General features: G+C 54.1%; 1 protein-coding gene across 4 annotated transcripts in view; it reads right to left on the reverse strand.

Annotated features, from left to right (window-relative positions):
- The window catches only part of TSPAN11 (tetraspanin 11), a 64149-nt gene that overhangs the window by 22486 nt on the left and 22766 nt on the right, over positions 1 to 18897 (reverse strand). For all 4 annotated transcript variants that reach the window (XM_082350150.1, XM_082350149.1, XM_082350151.1 and 1 more), the window contains 2 exons: positions 14368 to 14461; positions 3080 to 3271 (listed from right to left, as the gene is read on the reverse strand). In XM_082350150.1, coding sequence (XP_082206276.1) covers positions 3080 to 3271; positions 14368 to 14451 — 276 coding nt within the window. In that variant the 5' untranslated portion in view covers positions 14452 to 14461. The remainder of the gene's footprint in view (positions 1 to 3079; positions 3272 to 14367; positions 14462 to 18897) is intronic.

An 18897-nucleotide genomic window follows, 5' to 3' on the forward strand; every position in this document is an offset into this window, starting at 1 on the left:
GGGAGACGAGAAGGCCCATCTGTTTGTTGACCCTCTGAAGTTCAGAAGGGTGGGGCAAGAGGTGTGCTCCCGGCCCACAGGCCAGCCCGAGCCCCTGGCCTTCCTAAGTCTTCGCACGGTCTCTGCCTGGCCCCGGGCACAGGGGTGGTCCCCAGGCCAAGTGACGGTCAGGCTGCGACTGGGGAGGCTGGAGACGTGTTTTCATAGTGGCTCGGCCTAGATGGTGGGACATGTCTCGCGGATGGATCGTGTAGGAAGGGGAAGCTGAGGTCAGTGCTGGGCGGGCAAACAGCGGCCAATTACAGACCCCTCGGCTCTCCTCTGGTCTCCGAGACGCCAAGGGGAAAAGAGCTTACGGTTTGACAGCCTCCAAAAAGGCCACTAATGCTGAGTACCCCCATTAACACCTGGGTGACCCCCACTCTCCCCGGGGTCCTGCAGCCCCTTGGATGGAGCGTTGGACTCGATGGCCCTTGGGTTCCCTTCTAGCCTGGATGAGTTCTGACCGTGCACAGTTATTTCTGCACTATAATGAGGGCAAGGGCTTCTAGGGTTCCACCCCACCCCGTCTCCTGCCCTGGGGCCTAGCTGGGCCCCGCGGGAGTCACTCTTGCACCCCCAGACTTCTGAGGGCAGCCGCACTGCGCAGGCGTCCACAGTCTCGGGAGACGGTGTCTCTGCCCTCGCCGTCCCGCTCGGCGTCCCTCCATCACGCTTGGCCTCCCCAGGTGACGTGGAGGGGATTCTACCAGAGCAGCGTCCACAAGGCAGCCCCGGCCCTCGCTGGCCCCAGGTCTCCCAGGCCGGCTTTCTCACCTGGGGGTGAACGGCACCTTCTAGAGGCTGTGCTGAGCGGCGGGTGGGAGCAGGGGCCCGGGGACGGCCACCCGCCAGCAGTGTGACGCAGACCTGATGGCTTAACCTCTCTAACCCCACCTTGCTCACCTCCAAAACGTGGGGCTGGCGTGAGGATCAAAGGAACTAGCACGCCTGAGCGTGTAGGACGGCTTGGCACACAGAGGTCACGACTCCTGTGACTCTGCGGGGCTGCTTTTGGAGGAAGGGGGCGCTCCGTGACCCAAGCCCATTGTGCTATAACCACGCCCCGGCGGAAAGCAGGGGGCTGTCTCCCAGGCTGCAGGGGACCACGGGCCACAGGGCTCCTTCAGAACCAAGAGGGAGGGCTCTGGGTGGGGAGGGTGGCCGGCAGCTTGCCTCCCAGGCCAGAGGGCTCAGCCCGAGGCCAGAGGCCAGGGCGAAGGCCCTGCTTCCCGCAGGACCAGGGCTGAGCAGGGCAAAGGGGGTCACAGATGATGCAGAGGACGGGCTCTCTCTGGGCCCAGCAGCCCCGGTCCCTGTAAGCCTCAGTCCCAGAGGGCTGGGCCTCCCTGCCCCTCACCACCAGCTACACCACAGGCCCGGTCCCTCAGTCATGTCTCGTGTCCTCATGCAGCTCACACGGGTCCGATCACGGGTGTCGGCAGGCTCACCAGGACTCGGGAGCTGGGGACGGTTGGCAGGGACAGCCTGGCTCAGGGCGCCCCTGTCCCACGGCTGGAAGGACAGCTCAAGTCAAAGCCACGCTCTGGCGGCTGGTCCCCGTGGGCCTTCACCCCCCCACCATCCACGCGGCCCGCACCCTGCTCGGGGCGACCCTCAGAGCAGAGCTAAGGACTTTTTCTAGGCCGGGGAGGGCTGTCCCGCTGAGCCTGGGCACAGGTGCTGCTGCCTCCAGAGCTAAAAACTAGGTCACGGCTGGCAAAAGAGGCGGCGGGGCTCGGCCCCTCCGGCCCCTCCGGCCCCTCCTTTCTCTGGTCAAACGCGGGGGGCCGAGGCTGCCACGTCAGTGATGGGCACGGGAAGCGGGGCAGGGAGGGCACAGCCCTCAAGGCTTCTTCCCGCAGCCTTTTCAGGCTCAACCTGATTGAATCCAGCCCCGGCCCTTCCTTTCTGAGTCCGGATGTTTTGTAGCCTCCCTGCCCGCACTGGGCTTGTCGCCGGGAAGATGCCACCCAGGCCCCAGGGAGCCTGCCCTGGCAACAGGTGCCCAGGAGGGAAGGAGGGTCTGGGAGTCCTGAGCGGGATTCCAGTTTCTGGCCCCTCGGGTGCAGCCCTTCCTTTCCTGACACTTGGAGCCAGAGGTGGGGTGCAGGTGTCCTCTCAGCTTTCCAGGGGGGCGTCCAAGGCGGAGCCTGTGCCGCCCACCTCACCCATGAAACACCTGCCCAAACAATCCCACCTGAGTCTGATCAAGTGTCTACACCCAACTGCTAGAATGTCACCAGGAAGGCATCAGAAAGCCCAGACGGGGAGAGAGTAAAGCACAAATGACCTGGTTCCCTCAACAGGTAAATTGCAAGGAAAAAAACAGAGATTGATGGGGAGCTTAGAGACTAAAAGTGACTTGGGAGACAAATCGACCAACTCTAATACATAGACCTTACAAATTTAGATTCTGATTCAAATAAACTGCAAAAAAAAAAAAAAAAAAAAAAAAAGAACAGCTTATGGGTCAATTGGGGAAATTTGGAATTGCCTGGTTATTTCATGATATCAAGGAATGACTGTTAATTGTTTTTAGGTGTGATAATGGTCTTGTCATTACCTCTTCTAAAAAAAGGATCCTTACGTTTTTGAGGTACACCCTGAAATTTTTACAGGTGACATGATGTCTGGGGTCTTGGGTGGGGCGGGGGAGGGTGCAGATGGACAGGATTGGCTCTGAGATGGTGGCAGTGAGTCTGGGTGATGACCTGGAGCTTCATTGTAACGTTCTTTTTTCATTTTTGCCTATTTTTGAAAATCACCATGATAAAATCTGGACAGAGGAAGAGGAGGAGGGGGAGGAGGAGGAGGAAGGGGAGGAGCAGTGCTGCCGCCACCTCCGGGGTGCCCTCCTGGCTTAGGTCCCAAGCACCTGGAGACCATGGCAGCCTTCCCGAGGCCTCCAAGACCAGGGCCAGTGTCACCGGGTGGGCTCTCAGTGCGGAGCCTGGTCAGGGGGGCAGGCTCTCAGAAGCCCTGGGCAGGTGGCCCTCCCTCTGCCCACGGCGCTGGGCAGGGCCGGGCAGGCACTCACCGCAGAGAGGCAGCTCCTGTCCTCGCGGATGACGGCACCGAAGCCCAGGAAGCCAGTCACCATGACGAGCGTGCCCGCGAAGATGAGGATGTAGGCGGACGCGGCAAAGGTGCTGGAGGCCAGGACGCCGAGGTAGCCGCTCTTCTCCACCAGGGTCCAGACGCCCACGGCCATGACCGCGGCACCCCCCATCTGCGGGACACCGGGTCTGAGCACCCACCCCCTACGAGGCCCTTCTCGTGCATCATCTCATTTGGTCCTTTGAGGAGCCCGTGGGAAGCGTCTGGCTGCCCATTTTGTAGATGGGGAAACAGAGGCTTACCCATGGTCGAGGGGAGAGGCAGGGACAGAGTTTGGATCCAGGTCTGACTCCCGGTCCCGTGCTTCCCACCACGATGCCTGTGCGCCCCCGTCATGAGGCAGGGACACTCCAGTTGTGGGGACCTCCTCCCGCCATCCCTGCCCCCAACCCCGAGCGCTCCTCCCCGGCTTGCATCCCTGGCGGGCCACTTTCACAAGCCCCCTTCTCATCGCCTGTGGGGGAAGCGCGACTGGGCTTCTCATCTCTGCTCTACAGACAGAGGACGAGGCCAACAGAGGAAGGGGAGCTGCCCGAGGGCCGCCTCTGCGGGGCGACGCAGGGCAGGGCCAGACCCAGCTCGGAGCCCAGGTCTGCGGCTCGGCCAAGCTGCCCCCCCAAAGGAAGGGACACACGCTCCACAGGCTGGAGTCGCTCTGGGACGGCAGGACACCGAGCAGGAGGGGAGGTGTCCTCTTTGCTGACCGTCTGATCCCTTTTGGCCCTGATCCCAGGAAGGGACCCTGGGAAATACAGCTGCCCTGTTCCTTCTGCAGTGAGGCTGAATGACCCTTTCTGTGGCTGTGATCCTGGGCAAAGTATGTGTGTGTGTGTCCCCGAGGTGCCAGATGGTGAGCAGCAGGGGTGTCTGCCCAGGGTTTGGGGGGGCAGGACCCCGGAACCTGTGACCAGATCTGCCACCTGCTCCTGGGAAGGCAGAGGTCCGTCTGGCCCCCAGCCTCCCTGCCTCATCTGAGGATGAGTTCTTCTCAGATGGGGGCTGGTCTCCCTCAGGGGGTCCTGAGTGTGGTTGAAGGTGGGCAGCCCCAGTGGGCTCGGTCCCACTGCCCCGATGACTCTGTATAACCCGCCTGCCGTTCGCAGACCTCAGCGGGGTCTGCACCAGGCGCCTCCATGGCTCAACTTTCCACATTCTCTTCCGAGCTCCACAATAGTTCAGGAGGCTTAGGGCAGGCAGGCAGGAGCGGGCATTTTCTCTTTTGCATATGAAGAAATGGAGGCTGGGGAGAATAGAGCGTGCTCAAGAGGACACCCTCCTGCACACGCCCCCCCGCCCCCCAGAAACCCGCCCAGAGTTTCGAGATTGAGATGCAAACCCAGGTCTGCTGAGGGCCAATGTGGGACTCTGTCCTGGGATCGCACACACCGGGCTGGGCGTTCTCCCCTACTCACTCCTGCTTTTTAGATACATCTGTTTTCTTTCAAGGGGCGTTTCATCCCCCTTAGCACCTCTAGCGGGTAAGAGAACCAGGTGGAAGGACGTCGCACAGCTCCAAATGGAATCCACCTCCTTTGATTCCACGGCACATATTTTTTCTCACATTTTAACATCTCCAAAACCAGACACATGTTATGGTTGATGGCATCTTACAACCACGCTTGGCCGCACTCTTGCCTTGTGGTACAGAAAACAATGGTGTAGCTTACAAGTGATGGTGTCTTAGGCTGGATGAAATCCTGGACTACAATAGGCTTTCTAATTCTCTGGAGCGTGGGCTACCTCTGGTCACATAACCTCCATGACCAGTGAGGAATTTCCTCCATCTGGGTGAACAGGATTGTGTCAAGTGAGGGTTTCCAGCAAAATATTCTGCACATATTCTTTCTGCCCCTACAGCATGCCCAGGAGGCTTGAGAGAGGGTCTCAACTGTGCGTAACTGGCTATGTGACCTAAAGATGGTCCCTTAACCTCTCTGGGCCTCAGTTTCTTCATCTCTCAAACAAGGTGGATGTATTAGACCAGTGGTTCCCAACCTATAACTACCAAGGGCCCCTTTGATTACTTTTTCCCACGGGTCTTATGTTTTGAAGGGTTTCTGCCTATCAAACACAGTGCATTAAGTAATAGTTCATTTCTCATTTTTTATTCATCAAAGGCACGTGGTAGTACCAAGAAGAGATTCTGAGCAGCATGCAATAGTCAATGTGACCACACTGAGTGGATCTAACTTTTGACGCGTGTAGTGTCTTTATAGAAATAGGCACATCATCCATTAGGCTTGTCAACCCCACAGGCTTAGCGCCGGATCCGGAACCACCAAAAGGGGTACGTGTGAACAGCACTGGGGACACCTAACCTGCTGGGGGACATGGAACCCACTGAGAATCAGATAAAAAGCTCTGGACGCTTTGCCCAGAGAAACGTCATCCACATAAAATAACGCGCTCAGCTTCGGGGGCTGAGGCCTCATCTTGCATCTCACAACGACCCCGGTGTAGACGCCTCTGGGGCCCCCTCCACCTTGCACCTCTCAGGCTGCGCTTCTCAGCTGGGCCACACCACCACCCAGACACCTCTGAGCATCAGCAAGGTGACTGGATTTCTGGGGGTGGCATCAGGCCCGGATCCTTTCCTAAGCTCCCAGGTGGTTCCAGTTGAGAACCACCGCGTAGTTTCCTAGTCGACAGGCGTCAGTCCTGTCCCCTCCCCCAGCAGGATCCCAAGAACACCCTCTGCTGGGGCCGCGGCCTGGAGGCCCTTGGCCCAGCTCAGGATTGCCCCTCCCGCCGCTTCCCTGTCTGCATCAGGGTGTTTGCTTTGATAGGAGCTTTGGGGTAGAAGGTGGGGTAACGAGGGGCAGGATTTTCAGCCCAAACGGAGGAAAGTTAAATTATGCAAGAAAGGAAAAAACTATGTGGTCCCAGGGGAGGGAGGGGGTGCTGTGAGAAATGCAGCCGCGGATAAGCACACTGAGCCCCTAAAAGAGGAGCGTATCCCGGTCACAGAAACGGCTGGGATCTCGCAAAGCAGGCAGGGCTGCGGCTCAGCAAGGGCGGCAGCAGGGCCCTCGCCCACAGGGGAGGGTCTGGGCGGACACACCGTCCTGATTAAGGTCTGGAAAGCAACAAATTCACACTGGTTCTGATGTGCAGAAGAAATCAGGAGGCGAGTCCGAGTCAATGGGGCCCCCAAACCTCCCCTGGGGTGTCACATAGCGTCTGCTGGGGACACCCAGTGGGATTTGCCATCGGGAGCAAGAGCGTTTCAAGTCCTTCGGGGGGTGTCCTGCTTGGGACCCAGTTGGCTCTTTAGAAAACGATCTTTCCTTTGGACAGGAGAAGTCAAAGCTGCCCAACGTCGGGACGGATCACCAGAGGGAGTCTTGGGAGGGAAGGTGTCAGTGGGCTTGGGTCCCAGCCCTGGCCATGCCCCTGACTAAGTGTGTGACTGTGCAGACATTTCGCCTCTGGAAGCCTCAGTTTCTTCATCTGTAAAATGGCCGGATGAGAAGCTCTGAGGTCTTCCGCATGGGTGACATGCCCCACGACCATCTGCCAATACACCTCCAGCAAGATGCTCATGGCTTTCGTCAAGCGGTTCGGAGATGCCGTGTCAGCAGAAAGAGCCGTGGAAGAGGCCCTGCGGAAGACCTATTGGGGCCGGAGCCAAATGACCCTGCTGAGCTGTGCAACGGCTATTTGCATAGAGTTGAATCAACAGTATTTGGCTCTTTACAGAAACTGGGTTGGATTTCTTTGGAATATTGAGTACATTTTTCAAAACCATAGCCTGTAGCCAATCAGCCAGAAAACCCTGCAGAGGGTGAAGCTGGCCTTCTTACCAACCAGGACACAGGTAGGCCGGGAGGGGCGGGCAGGTCACCCAGGCCGTGTAATTTTAGGAACGGCCCATTTACAGAGAAGAAGCATGGCCAAAAAGTTGCTTGTCATCATGGGGAGAAGGATTAGCCTGAGCGGCCGCGCACACTGAGTCTTGAGAGACCTAAGGCTGCAGACCCAGAGGAAAGCAGGCAGAGTGTAAAAGTCATTGCAGGGTTTTCCTCTCCTCATCAGGCTGCTGAATGGTTTCTGGGCTGGGATCGGGGAGGGGACCGGCCAGTGGAGCAGGCCCAGGACGCTGGGGCTCCCAATATGGGAGGACCCCGGGGCAGGAGTGCTCTCTGCCCGCAGTGCCGGGGTGCCCGTGGCACGGGGAGGGGGCGGAGATCGCACAGGTGGTGGTGCAGTCCACTCCCCTAAGCGTTTGCCGGGGGCCTCCAGGTGCCAAGCACCAGCTGGACTGGGAAGGACTGGGGGCTGGACGAGTGTTCACCCAGTTAGAACCAGCCCTGTCCTCCGCCTGCGTAGCTCCTGGGAGGTTGGAAAAGTTTTGATTATTAACACTGCCAAGGAGCTAATTAAAATAATCCATTAGAGGACAACACTGCAGGGGTGATGGGAGCTGTAGGGATCCGTGTAGCAAATGGGAGGGGGAGGTAAAGCATTTCCTAGGCGGCTGCATAGGAAGCTTGGGTCACATTTTCTTTTCTTAGGGTCATGAAAGCTTTGGCATTTTTGGTTCCTGACCCAGAGCTGTATCCAAGGGAGCCACCCCTGCCCAGTGAGATGGTCATGTTCAACTCTGCATTAGTCGAACTGCACGGTGGGGGTGAGGTGGGAGTCAGGGGCCGGGTGATGGTGAAGGATGGGGGACAGGCATGGGTTGAGTAGGGGGTAGGGGTCCAGAGGTGGGGCCGAGCTTCGATACAGGCTGCGGGTGTGTATTGTGACGCTATACTTCAGCTCTGCTGATATTCTTCATGCTCTGCGTGTCTGAACTGTCCACACCATCAAAACGTCCTAATCCAGGTTCAACCCTGACTCCTGGGGACATTCTGGAGTCCAAGTAGGCATCAGAGTGGTGGGTCTAAGGCTGTGGTTACGAGTCAGTGGTCTATGGAGATGGGAAGGGCACCAGACGCAGAGTCAGAAAACCCAGACTTGACCTAGAACTCTGCCAGTCATCTCAGCTGAAGTTTTATCATCTACAGAATGGGAGTGAAGATAATTACAGAGTGCTTGTAGAATCATTTTGGAGTGTGAGATGATTTATAACCCTCAAATTGTGCTATGGTGGCAGCTGGTGGAGACTGGGTTTAAAGTCTCATCGAGACCTTGCACTGCACGACTGGCACCTGAATCCTGCCCACCTGGGGGTGGAGGGGGTGCTGCTCCCCCCATCCCACTGCTCTGGGTGTTTCAAACTTTGGGATGTAACCATTTAGGGCTGTGAGCTAAACTTGGTGGGTGGTAACCTGCGCTAAGAAACCAAACCAAACCAAACCACCACGCTATAGAGGAGAAAGCGTCAGAGTGCACTGCACATGGTAAGAGTAAGCTTAGCTTCGTGAATGACGCTTCATGTGAGTAATTCTTATGCTTCCATGAATTTCTTATATGGGTCATGATCCCCAAAGCCTCCAAGCCAGAGCTATGCACATAGAAAGCTGTTAGAGATGAGGCGTGCCCCTTAGTCTAATCATAATAGCTGTGCATAACAGCTAAGCCCCAGGTAGGTGTGTGCCAGACACTGTGCGAAATGTTTTTCTAAATACTCATCTTTAATTCTTACAGGTACTGACATTCCCGTTTAACGTATGAAAAACGTGAAGCTCAGTGAGATTAAGTGATTTGCCTAATGTTTTAGTCTGCTCAAGGTTGCCCTAATAAAACGCCATAGCAGAGCAGCTTAAACAACAGAAATTTATTTCTATTTCTCATGGTTCTGGAGGCTGGAAGTCCTCCAAATAAGGTGCTGGCTGATTCAGTTTTGGTGAGGACCTTCTTTGCTTACAGACGACAGCTGTCTCCTCACTGTGTCCTCATGGCCTTTCCTCTGGGCAGGCTTAGAGAGAGAGCTCTCTTCCTCTACTTGTAAGGCCAATCCCATCAGATTAGGACCTCACCCTTGTGACTTCATTTAACCTTAATTACCTCCTAAACGCCTTGTCTCCAAATACAATCACATTGAGGGTTAGGGCTTCGACATATGAATCCCTATGGGTCACAATTCAGTCCACAGCACCTAATCTTCCATGGCAAATAGACAATGGGGTCTCAGTTTGAGCCTGAACTTGAGCCCAAGTTTTCCCGGCACCCGGGACACTGGGAAAGTGCAGGACTCAGAGCTGGAGGCAGCGGGTAACGTCAGAGCTGATGGCCAGGCACACCGGCTTAGGGGTCAGAGAGCGGGGGCCTCCAGCTCTGGGGCTTCAGGCAGATTGCTTCCACCTTGGTAACACGGGGCTCTCGTAGAGCCGTTCACAGCCTCGGGGCGCTGGGAGGATGTGGGTGGAAGCACAGCCCAGGGAAGGCCTCCAACAGAAAGCTCCACGGATGCTGGGAGCTTTGTCCACGGATGTATCCCAAGTGTCCGCAACAGGGCTTGGCACTTAGCACATGCTTAATAAATGCCATGGAATAGATTTTCAATTATCGCTGACCAGACTACCTGGATGTTAGCACCAGCTTTCCTTATCACCACGACAAGGCCTTGGGCAGGATTCCGAGCTGGGTGTGTCTGCTCCCTGTCTGTAACATGAGGATATCAGTGATACAACCACCGGGGTTGACCTGCGGATCGGATCGCAGGCGATAATCCACGGAAGGTCTTTATTCAGCAGTACCTCTCAGATGCCAGGCATCGCGACCCCGCAGGGAGGACCTGGGCTTCCCTATCCTCTCTGTGCTGGATTTGGATGGCGTAGCAAGGTGATGTACGGGGAAGGACCGCTGTTCCGGGGAGAAAGGAAGCGTGAGTGTTCACCCAATCAACCTGCCTCTGCCGTCCAGGTCACCTTCCGTGTCTGCGCGGGGGGGGGGCACTGGGAGGGGCCTCAGTGGGCAGCAGATGGGGGCTCTTTGGGGACCCTCCCTGTTGCTCTGCATAGATTCTACAGGGAAGGGGGAAGAGGTGGGGACCATCCACAGCGCAGACACTGGCTCTGCCGCGAGTCTTATAAGAGAGGCTCAGCGGGGAGGACCAGCAGCTGGACTCCAGGGTGTGCGGGAGGGATCCTCGTGGACAAGACCCCCTCCCTGGGGAAGTCTTGAAAATTCCCAGGGGCTGTGCGCTGACAAATGTGCGAGGCTGTGCTCTGCCGCGGGAGGAGATGGGCCGGGGGTCTGCCCCATGTCTACTGAGGAGGTCACAGGGGGCTCAGGGGATGGATGCTGGGACCCCGAGGCTTGGACCATCGAAACCGACCATGCCCCATGTGGGGAGGAGGCTTGGGTGAGTAGGTCCCTGGAAGCTGGGCCGCATCCAGCCAGGCCCCCCGGCAGGGGTATTTTCAACTCAAAGCAGGGAGGTCTGTATGGGGAGTTGCTGGGCTGACACACTTGCTGCCCATCTGCCTGACAGACCCCAGGTCCGCTCAGGTGGAAGGGACCCCACGGGTGGTCACCACGCCTGCTGCCCGCTCCCCCTCCCAGGCCCCCGTGCACGGTCAGGGTCTTGGGCTGAGCAACTCACGATAAGCCTCCTCTGCTCCGGGTGCCCAGCGGGTGTTGTCTACACTGAGTGCCCTCTCCCTCGACCCCCCTGCCCACTACTCTCCTGAGAGCGCTCCCACCATGGCATCCACTGACCTCTGTGCGGCCACTGCCGGGCCTTAAGATGCGTGGAGTGTCCTCTCCCTTTAACACGCTCGACTCCCCCATCTCCTGCTTCTGGGACACTGTCTTCCTGGTTCCCCCGCCTCGGCTCTGCCTGCTCCCCCCCACCCCACCCCCGGGGTGACCACTCGGTCCAGCGCGCCGGTCTCTCCTGGTTTAGACAGGGCAAACGGGGACACTGTGGACCCTGGACGCACCCCTGATATCTGGGACTCCCACGTCTCTCTCTTGCCTGACTTCTCAGCTCCCATGCTCTCCCTGGGGTTCTCACCCAATCCCGTGGCTGCAGCCACCATGGGGGTGGAGACGATGCCCATCTGAGACCCAGACCCCTGAGCTGACTTCTCTCACCGGGCATCTCTGCTCAGATGGTCTCCTGGCAACTCAAACGCACCACGCCGACGTCTGACCTCGCCATCTGACCCCACGCTGCTTGCCTTCCTGGGCTCCCGCTGCGGGGATGGACTTACATATTCCAGACACCTCTGCCCTCTCGACCGCATCTGATTAATGACCAAATCTTGTCAATTTTGCTTCCTAAATCCCTTGACTCTCCCCAAGTATTTCAATGCTCGCTGTCACCCCCGCAATGCAGGTCACCACCATCTGTTGTCCTGATCAGGGCAAAGTCTAGAAGGGATGTCCACAGTGGTCATTTCTGGGCAGACAGTATCATGGGTTGAATTGTGTCCCCAAGAAGATTTGTTAAAGTCCTAACCCCAGTACCTGTGAATGTGACCTTATTTGGAAATAAGATCTTTGCAGATGTAATTAATTAGGGTAAAGTCATTAGGATGGGCCCTAATCCTATATATGAGTGGGTCCTTACAAGAAGAAGAAAATGCTGTGTAAGGATGGAGACACACAGGAAGGACAGCATGTGATGACAGAGGCAGAGACTGGAAAGACGCAGTCAAAAGCCAAGGACTCCACGATGCCCGCCACCACCAGGCACTTGCAAGAGGCAACGAAGGTCCTACCTAGAGTCTCAGAGGGAGCACGGCCCTGCTGACACTTGTTTCGGACTTGATTTTGGCCTCCAGAGCTGTGAGACAATACATTTCTGTTGTCTTAAGCAACTCAATTTATGCTCCTTTGTTACAGCACCCTAGGAGCCTAATACCCTGAGATATGGGCCATTTTTTTTCTTACTTATATTTTTTAGTATTTTATCGATTATTAGTGGATACATAAAACTTTATGAGTGGGAAAAGCACACTTATTACAGTAAGTCCCCTACGTACAAACCTTCAAGGTGCAAGCTTTCAAAGATGCAAACGTGCATCTGGTTCTAGCAAGGAACCAGAACCTGTGCCATCCACGTCATGCATCAGTGAAACTGCAGCTTGCCCTCTGTCTCCTATTGCTGACGATCCTTCAGCTCGACCATCTCCCACCTCCTCTCCCTCCTCCAGTCAGTAACTCTTCTTGCCTGTTCACTTGATGCCAGCCCCTGTGTGCCAGCTGTTGTGCTGGACTACTGTACTTTTCAAGGTACTGTATTGTAAGATTAAAAATGTTCTTTATTTTTTTGTGTTTGTTTTTATGTATTATTTGTGTGAAAAGTGTTATAAACCTATAACAGTTCAGTACTATATAGCTGATCGTGTTGGGTACCTAGGCTAACTCTGTTGGACTTACGAACAAACTGGACTTATGAATGCGCTCTCGGAACGGAACTCGTTCGTATGTAGGGGACTTACTGTATTTTTAAAAAATCCTCCCTCAGCGAGAATCTTGAACACCCCGCTGGATTTCTCTCTGAGAATCGAAACTATCTACGCCCACACAATGACCTGATCATATCACTGTGGTTTTATTATTCCACTGTCTTCATCTACACAACTTCCCTATTCCAGGAAACACTTGCCCAGGAAGAGAAAAGTTGCAAATAAAACAAGTTCATTGTTCGTTTCAGGAACTTTGCAAAAAGCATTTAAGCAAACATCAGATTGTTTAACTTCTGAATAGATAGCATTGTATGTCTCCTCTCCAAGACTCTTCTAAACCCTTGCCTTGCTGTGTGTACCAATCCTTAACTACTACACCATGATCCTTCCCAGTATTAAGCAATTTCATTAATCTTACTGGAAGACTCTGAAAAGGCAAACATAGCCCATCTTTGCCTCCGCCTTTCTGAGAGGCTTCTGGGAGTGCATCCTTTGCCATGGCAACCAGGAAACTCAGCCCTGCCTTACCAGCAGGTTGATCTGGTGGCATTTTCGGGCCTTCTACATCTAATATATCCAAAATACTGCATTTATTGAATGCCTTCTGTGTGCAGAGACAGAATTAAGCACGTCACATACACCATTTCAGGGCATCTGTGAAATACACTATTAACAGATAAACTGAGGGACCTCCCTGGTGTCGCAGTGGTTAAGAATCCACCTGCCAATTCAGGGGACACGGGTTCGAGCCCTGGTCCGGGAAGATCCCACATGCCGCGGAGCAACTAAGCCCGTGTGCCACAACTACTGAGCCTATGCTCTAGAGCCCGCGAGCCACAACTACTGAGCCCGCGCACCAACAGCCCATGCTCCACAACAAGAGAAGCCACCAGGATAAGAAGCCCGCGCACCGCAACAAAGAGTAGCCCCCACTCGCCGCAACTAGAGAAAGCCCGCGCGCAGCAACGAAGACCCAACACAGCCATAAATAAATAAATAAATTTAAAAAATAAAAGATAAACTGAGGCACATTAAAAATGTTAAGTTGATCTGAACAAAACTCGATTTGAATCAGGCAGCATCCCATCTAGCAGATGCGAAGGAACTCCGAGAGCCATACAAAACGAAAGACTTTTCTAGGCAGAAGGGATGGGAACAAGGAAGTTATATTAGGCAAAAAAGCGGGTTGGTCATTGCCAAATAGCTTTCGTTTAACTGGGGACACAGGCTCAGCCAGCGTAGGTGAGTTGCCTACAGCAGAGCCGGTCTGCTGACGGCAGCGCCTGCACCGTTAGCCCTCTTCTGCCTCTCCAGACTCATTCCAGTGTCTGGCTCTTTTGGGACCTGATGGTATTCTGCTACCAATTACCTGGATAATTGCCTCACGTGGACAGACTCTTTTCTTCCTGGATGACCTAGCCCGGGTGGTTTCCCCGGGGGGGAGTCGCTACAGAGACCATTCCCGATGTACAGAGGCAGCCCTGGGCCCCCCAGGACTTATGTTTCTCTGCCTCGGGCCTGGAGAACGTGAATCATGAAAGGCAAATGGGCTTCGGAGGAAAACAAGCAGTTATTTGAGGCCGTCACATTTCCCACCAGGCACTGGAGCCGCCAGTTAGCGGGGGAGGAAGAGCCAGACCTCGCGGACCGAGGCCGGGACGCAAGCTCACTGCGATGCCCGGATGCTGGGCGGTACGGATTCCACGCCAGCCTGCAAGCCGGGTCTTCTGTTCCCGCTCAGTAGCAAATGTACACATTTGCTTTCAAGTAGGCAGAGTTTGCCCACGGGTGGTCTTTGATTTGGAAAAAATCAGCTCCAGAGCGATGACTCACAAAAAGCAAAGACGGCTTGGCTCACGCGGTGCTGGAGAAGCGGGTGGCGCGCGCCGGGTTCACTTACCCAGAAGAAGAAGTTAAAGACGGCGAGTAAATACTTCAAGTAGACGGTCAGCCAGTCGTCCTGCTCGACCTTGTAATGGGCCATGTTGCTGGGCCTGCAAAGAAGACACACGTGTGGCCAGGGGTCCATGGAGACGGCCTCGCCCACCCAGAGCCAGGCGAGGTTCCCTTCAAAGGGCGTCCTAGCCTGTCTGGCCGGGGACTCTCAGACTGGGGGTGTGCAACCCCAAGCAAAGAGCAGGGAAACGCCAAGGTCATTGGACACACAATGGAGGTGAACCACGCAGAATTTTCTAGCCCTGTGGATCTTGGTTTGGCCCTTCTGATGCAGGACTAACCTGCAAGTCTTCCTACAGACTTTGCACTGTGCTATTGTGTTCTCCCCTGTCTTAGCAGGGTGGCAGGACACAAGTTCACCTGTCCTGCACACACACACACACACACACACACACACTCGGCGTGCCTGCCTTGCGGTGGAATCCTGTATCATTTGAACAGGACCTCTGCATGTGTAGGTGAGGCATGAGCCCCAAATCAGAGCATCTGTGCTGGAAAGGACCTCGATGATCCCCAGGCCACCCCGCCTGTCCCCAGCACCTCGACTTTCCAAAGGAGGAAGCAGGTCGGTAGACCGAGTGGTTTGGCAGTAGGATGACAAGATCTGGAGTCTGGCTCCCTGGGTTTAAACCCTGATCTGTCACAAGGTATGTGAGAATGTGGGTAGTTACGTAACCTCTCGTCCTCCGTGTCCTCATCTGTACTGGAGAGAATAATGATGCCCACGTGGCAGGGTTGTCTTGCAGATGAAATGGGATGATCTACGTGAGGTGTTGACCACCGTCCCTGGCACGGAGTAAGTGCTCTATACGGTTGGCTATTATTATTACATGGGGCAGGGGTTAGAACCCAGAGCGCCAGCCCTAAAATTCCTAGTCTTTGCCCCAGAACCATGCTCCTTCCCCTTGTCCCGATGCCCGCTGGTGGGCTCTCTGGGAACCGTGGCGTCAGTGGGATGAGAAGATGGGGGTTCACGTGCCCGGTGATCCTGTTTGCATCTAAATCCCAAAGCAGCCTCCGAGGTCTCTCCTCGGGCTTCTCATTCCCTGGGCTCCCCCCAACACACACGCTCTGACGCTCAGAGCGTAGCTGCTCCTTGAGGAACCGTCCCCTTTAGGGGGCCCTCGTTTATTCCAGGCCCAGAGCAAGCAGGCCTTGGTTCTGCCCACCTCCATCTCCCTCTCCTCCATTCCCACCAGTGTCTGCTTGGGCCCTCCCGCCACTGCCCTGCCCCCCTTCCGCGGCTGGTGCCGGCCGGGCCCAGATTACTTCCCCTGGAGCCACCGTGCTGAGTTTTATTTCAAGCTCATGGGCTCCTGAGACAGGGTGAGAGGAAGACAGAAAAGAAGAGGTGGCTGTCTTATTTGGGATTTCTATTTGCAGACCTTGAAGAAGGTAATTTAAGACTTTGTCTTCTTGGTAAAAAAAGACAAAACCCATTTTTCTCCGATTTAGTCTGAGAGTTAGGGTGGTGGAAAAAATACAGAAGGAGAAAAAAGGAAGCCCTATAAAAAAAGTGTAAAAAGCGGTGCTAGATGGGGTCGGCCAGGCGACTGGACCGGGAGCTATTACACGGTCATTGTGCACAAGGTCCTGACGAGGGACCCTCTGGGCCACCAGGGCCATTGGTAAGCTGACCGTTTGTTTGGGGCCCAGCCCCTCCTGTCTGCATTCTCTTCTCCCTTTGCCTCGTCCTCCCCTCCCAGCTGGGGCCCACTGTACTCATGCACCAGAACCTTCTCTAGACCTGCAAACCAAGGGGTCAGGACCCTCTAAAGGAAACTATTTTTAAAAGAGTTCAGGCAGATGACAGGATTTAACAAAAGAAACACATTTCTAATGGTAAAGTTTCAGCCCTGAGGGGTAGAGAAGACAGAAGCCCCCGGTGCTGTGGAATGTCACGGTCAGCAAAAACCTCTGGACTCACTTAATCCAACCTTCTGCAGAAGGAATGAGGAAATTAATACATGTCTGAGTTAAGACTCATTTTCAAATGACCTCTCTCAAGTCACATGGCTAATGGTTTCCTAACCCTCTGTTCTGTGCTCCTTACATAGGACCCTACCATATGTGGGGCCCTATGCTAGGGCTGGCAGAGGCCCCCGAGGAAGTGTCAGAACCAGCTTGGAGCCAGATGCCTGGATGTGAAACCTAGCCTTGTCATTTCCCAGCTGTGTGACCTTGGGCAAGTTACTTAATTTCTCTGTGCAGCTAACACTTACTGAGCACTTATTACGTGCCAAGGCCAGGATTAAGTGCTTTACACGGGTGATCTTGTTCCAGCTTCCCAAGAGCCCTATGAAGTAGGGTTATTCCCATTCCTTTTGCAAGATAAGGAAACTGAAGCTCCGACAGGTTAAATAAGCTGCCCAAGTCACAGAGCAAGTAAGTGGCAAAGCCCAAACAGAACGAGGAGCTTCTGACTCAGCCCAAGCTCTTACCCACCATGCAGTGCTCTCAGGACCAGAGCTGCCAGGGAAGGGAGCAAGGAGGACCGAGGTTGCTGACTTCCTTAATACCTGTTCTCCCCTCTAGATTAGGACAGGAATCCCCCATTTTAGTTGGGTACTTGGCCCCCTGGAGCAGACACTTCCCAGCCTCTCTTCCTACTGGGTACAGCCAGGATTAACTGCTCGCAAAAGGCACGGAAGCAGAAGCAGTGTATGCAACTTAAGGTATCATCTTTGGATGTATGTTTCGTGTGCGTTTGAGAAGGTGAATCCTGTCACTGTAGGGGGCAGAGTTCTATGGGCGTCAATCAGGTTAAATTTGGTAACTGCACTTTTCACAGTGACATCCTCGCTGATTTCATGTCTGCTTGTTCTACTGCCTATATTGAAAAAAAAGTATATCAGACTCCCACTAGGACCATGAATTTGTATATCCATCCTTTAACTCTGTTCACTTTTTTCTTTTAAAAAAATTTTTATTGAAATACAGTTGATTTACAATGTTGCGTTAGTTTCAGGTGTATAGCTAAGTGATTCAGTTATATATTCTTTTTCAGATTCTTTTCCATTACAGGCTATTACAAGATATGGAGTATAGTTTCCTGTGCTATACTGTTGGTTAACTCTTCATTTTTGCTGCATGTATTTTGCAGCTATTTTAGGTAGTACATATAGATTTGGAGTTGTGATATCATCCTGGTGGATCTCTTTATCATTAGTAAATGTCATTCTTTATCTCTAATAATCAGAAATATCCTTAAAGTGAGGAGAGGCATGTCTCTCTGCACCCCTTTCTTCTTCTAGTTGGTTGGAATGCTGATGTAATGGCTGGAGCTCGAGCAGCCATTTTGAGGCATGAGCTGGAAAGCATGATTTGAAAAGTATAGAGCAATGAGTTCAAAGAGCCTGGATCTCAGATGATTTTGGAGTTGCCGCACCATCCATGGGTTGCTCACCTCCAGGCTTAGTTTATATGAGAGAACAAAAAAACTTGTAGCTTCTTTAAGGTACATGGTTGAATATTCTATTACCCATAGCTAACTTCACCCTGACGTGGTAGATGGAGTGGTGGGTACAAAGGTTTGCCAGAGCATGCGAGCAGGGGCACTGAGGATGGGGCAGTAAGACGGGTGGTGATGTTGGGCAGTGGCCCCCAAGCTCTTTTAACTGTACACTCCATCACTAAAATGTTTTGAGCACACCCCATAAATATGTATGTTTATTTATAAATTTTATTCATGTACTATTATAGATCTATATGGCAAACATCATCAAAGCTTAATTTTGCTTTTTTTTTTTAAGATGAAAATAATTAGGAAGAGGAATTCTAAGTAGATAGTCTGTCTCCACTTTGGGGCCAACTGATGCAGGTTTTAAAATGGAGGGGTGAGAAGTGTACAGGTAGGGAGGGGTCAGATCACGAGCAGCTAAGCCCCAGAACTTGGACTCATGTCCTAAAGTGATGAGGACCACAGGAGAGCACGCAGTGAGGCAGTCCCTTGATGACACCTGCATTTCAGAAAGAGTTCCCTGGCAGGGGCAGAACAGGGCTGCGGCCAACTGGGTGCTTGGGGACCAGTTAAGCAGTTGGTACAGTTGGTGCGGATGTCCAAGAAAGAGACAGTGGGGTCTGAACCAGGCCCGGGCAGCGGGATGGAGAGCAGGGGACAGACACGGACAGGCAGGCCACGTGTACAGCTAGGAGGAGGAGCAGAAAAGACCTCATCAGCCTTGGGGAGACTGACGTGCATGGGAGCGGGCCGGAGGAGAACAGGCGAGTGCGGGGTCGGCCACAGCACCACGTGCTGCCGAGACAGCCAATCACAGAACGCGGCAGGGCTCACCTTTCCCAGAGCAGCATCTGCGGAGGTGGACTCGGGTCAGGAATCCAGGAGTTGGGGGGGCTGGAGACCCAAGGTAGATATTTTCAAATGAGAAAGCGAGGGAAGCAGCTAGAAGGCCTAGCTGAGGTTGAGAAGTGTCTTTGCATTGTAAAGAAGGGAGATTTGCATGCTCATTTCACT

This window comes from Balaenoptera borealis (assembly GCF_965194805.1).
Source record: "Balaenoptera borealis genome assembly, chromosome: 13".
NCBI lineage: Eukaryota > Metazoa > Chordata > Mammalia > Artiodactyla > Balaenopteridae > Balaenoptera > Balaenoptera borealis.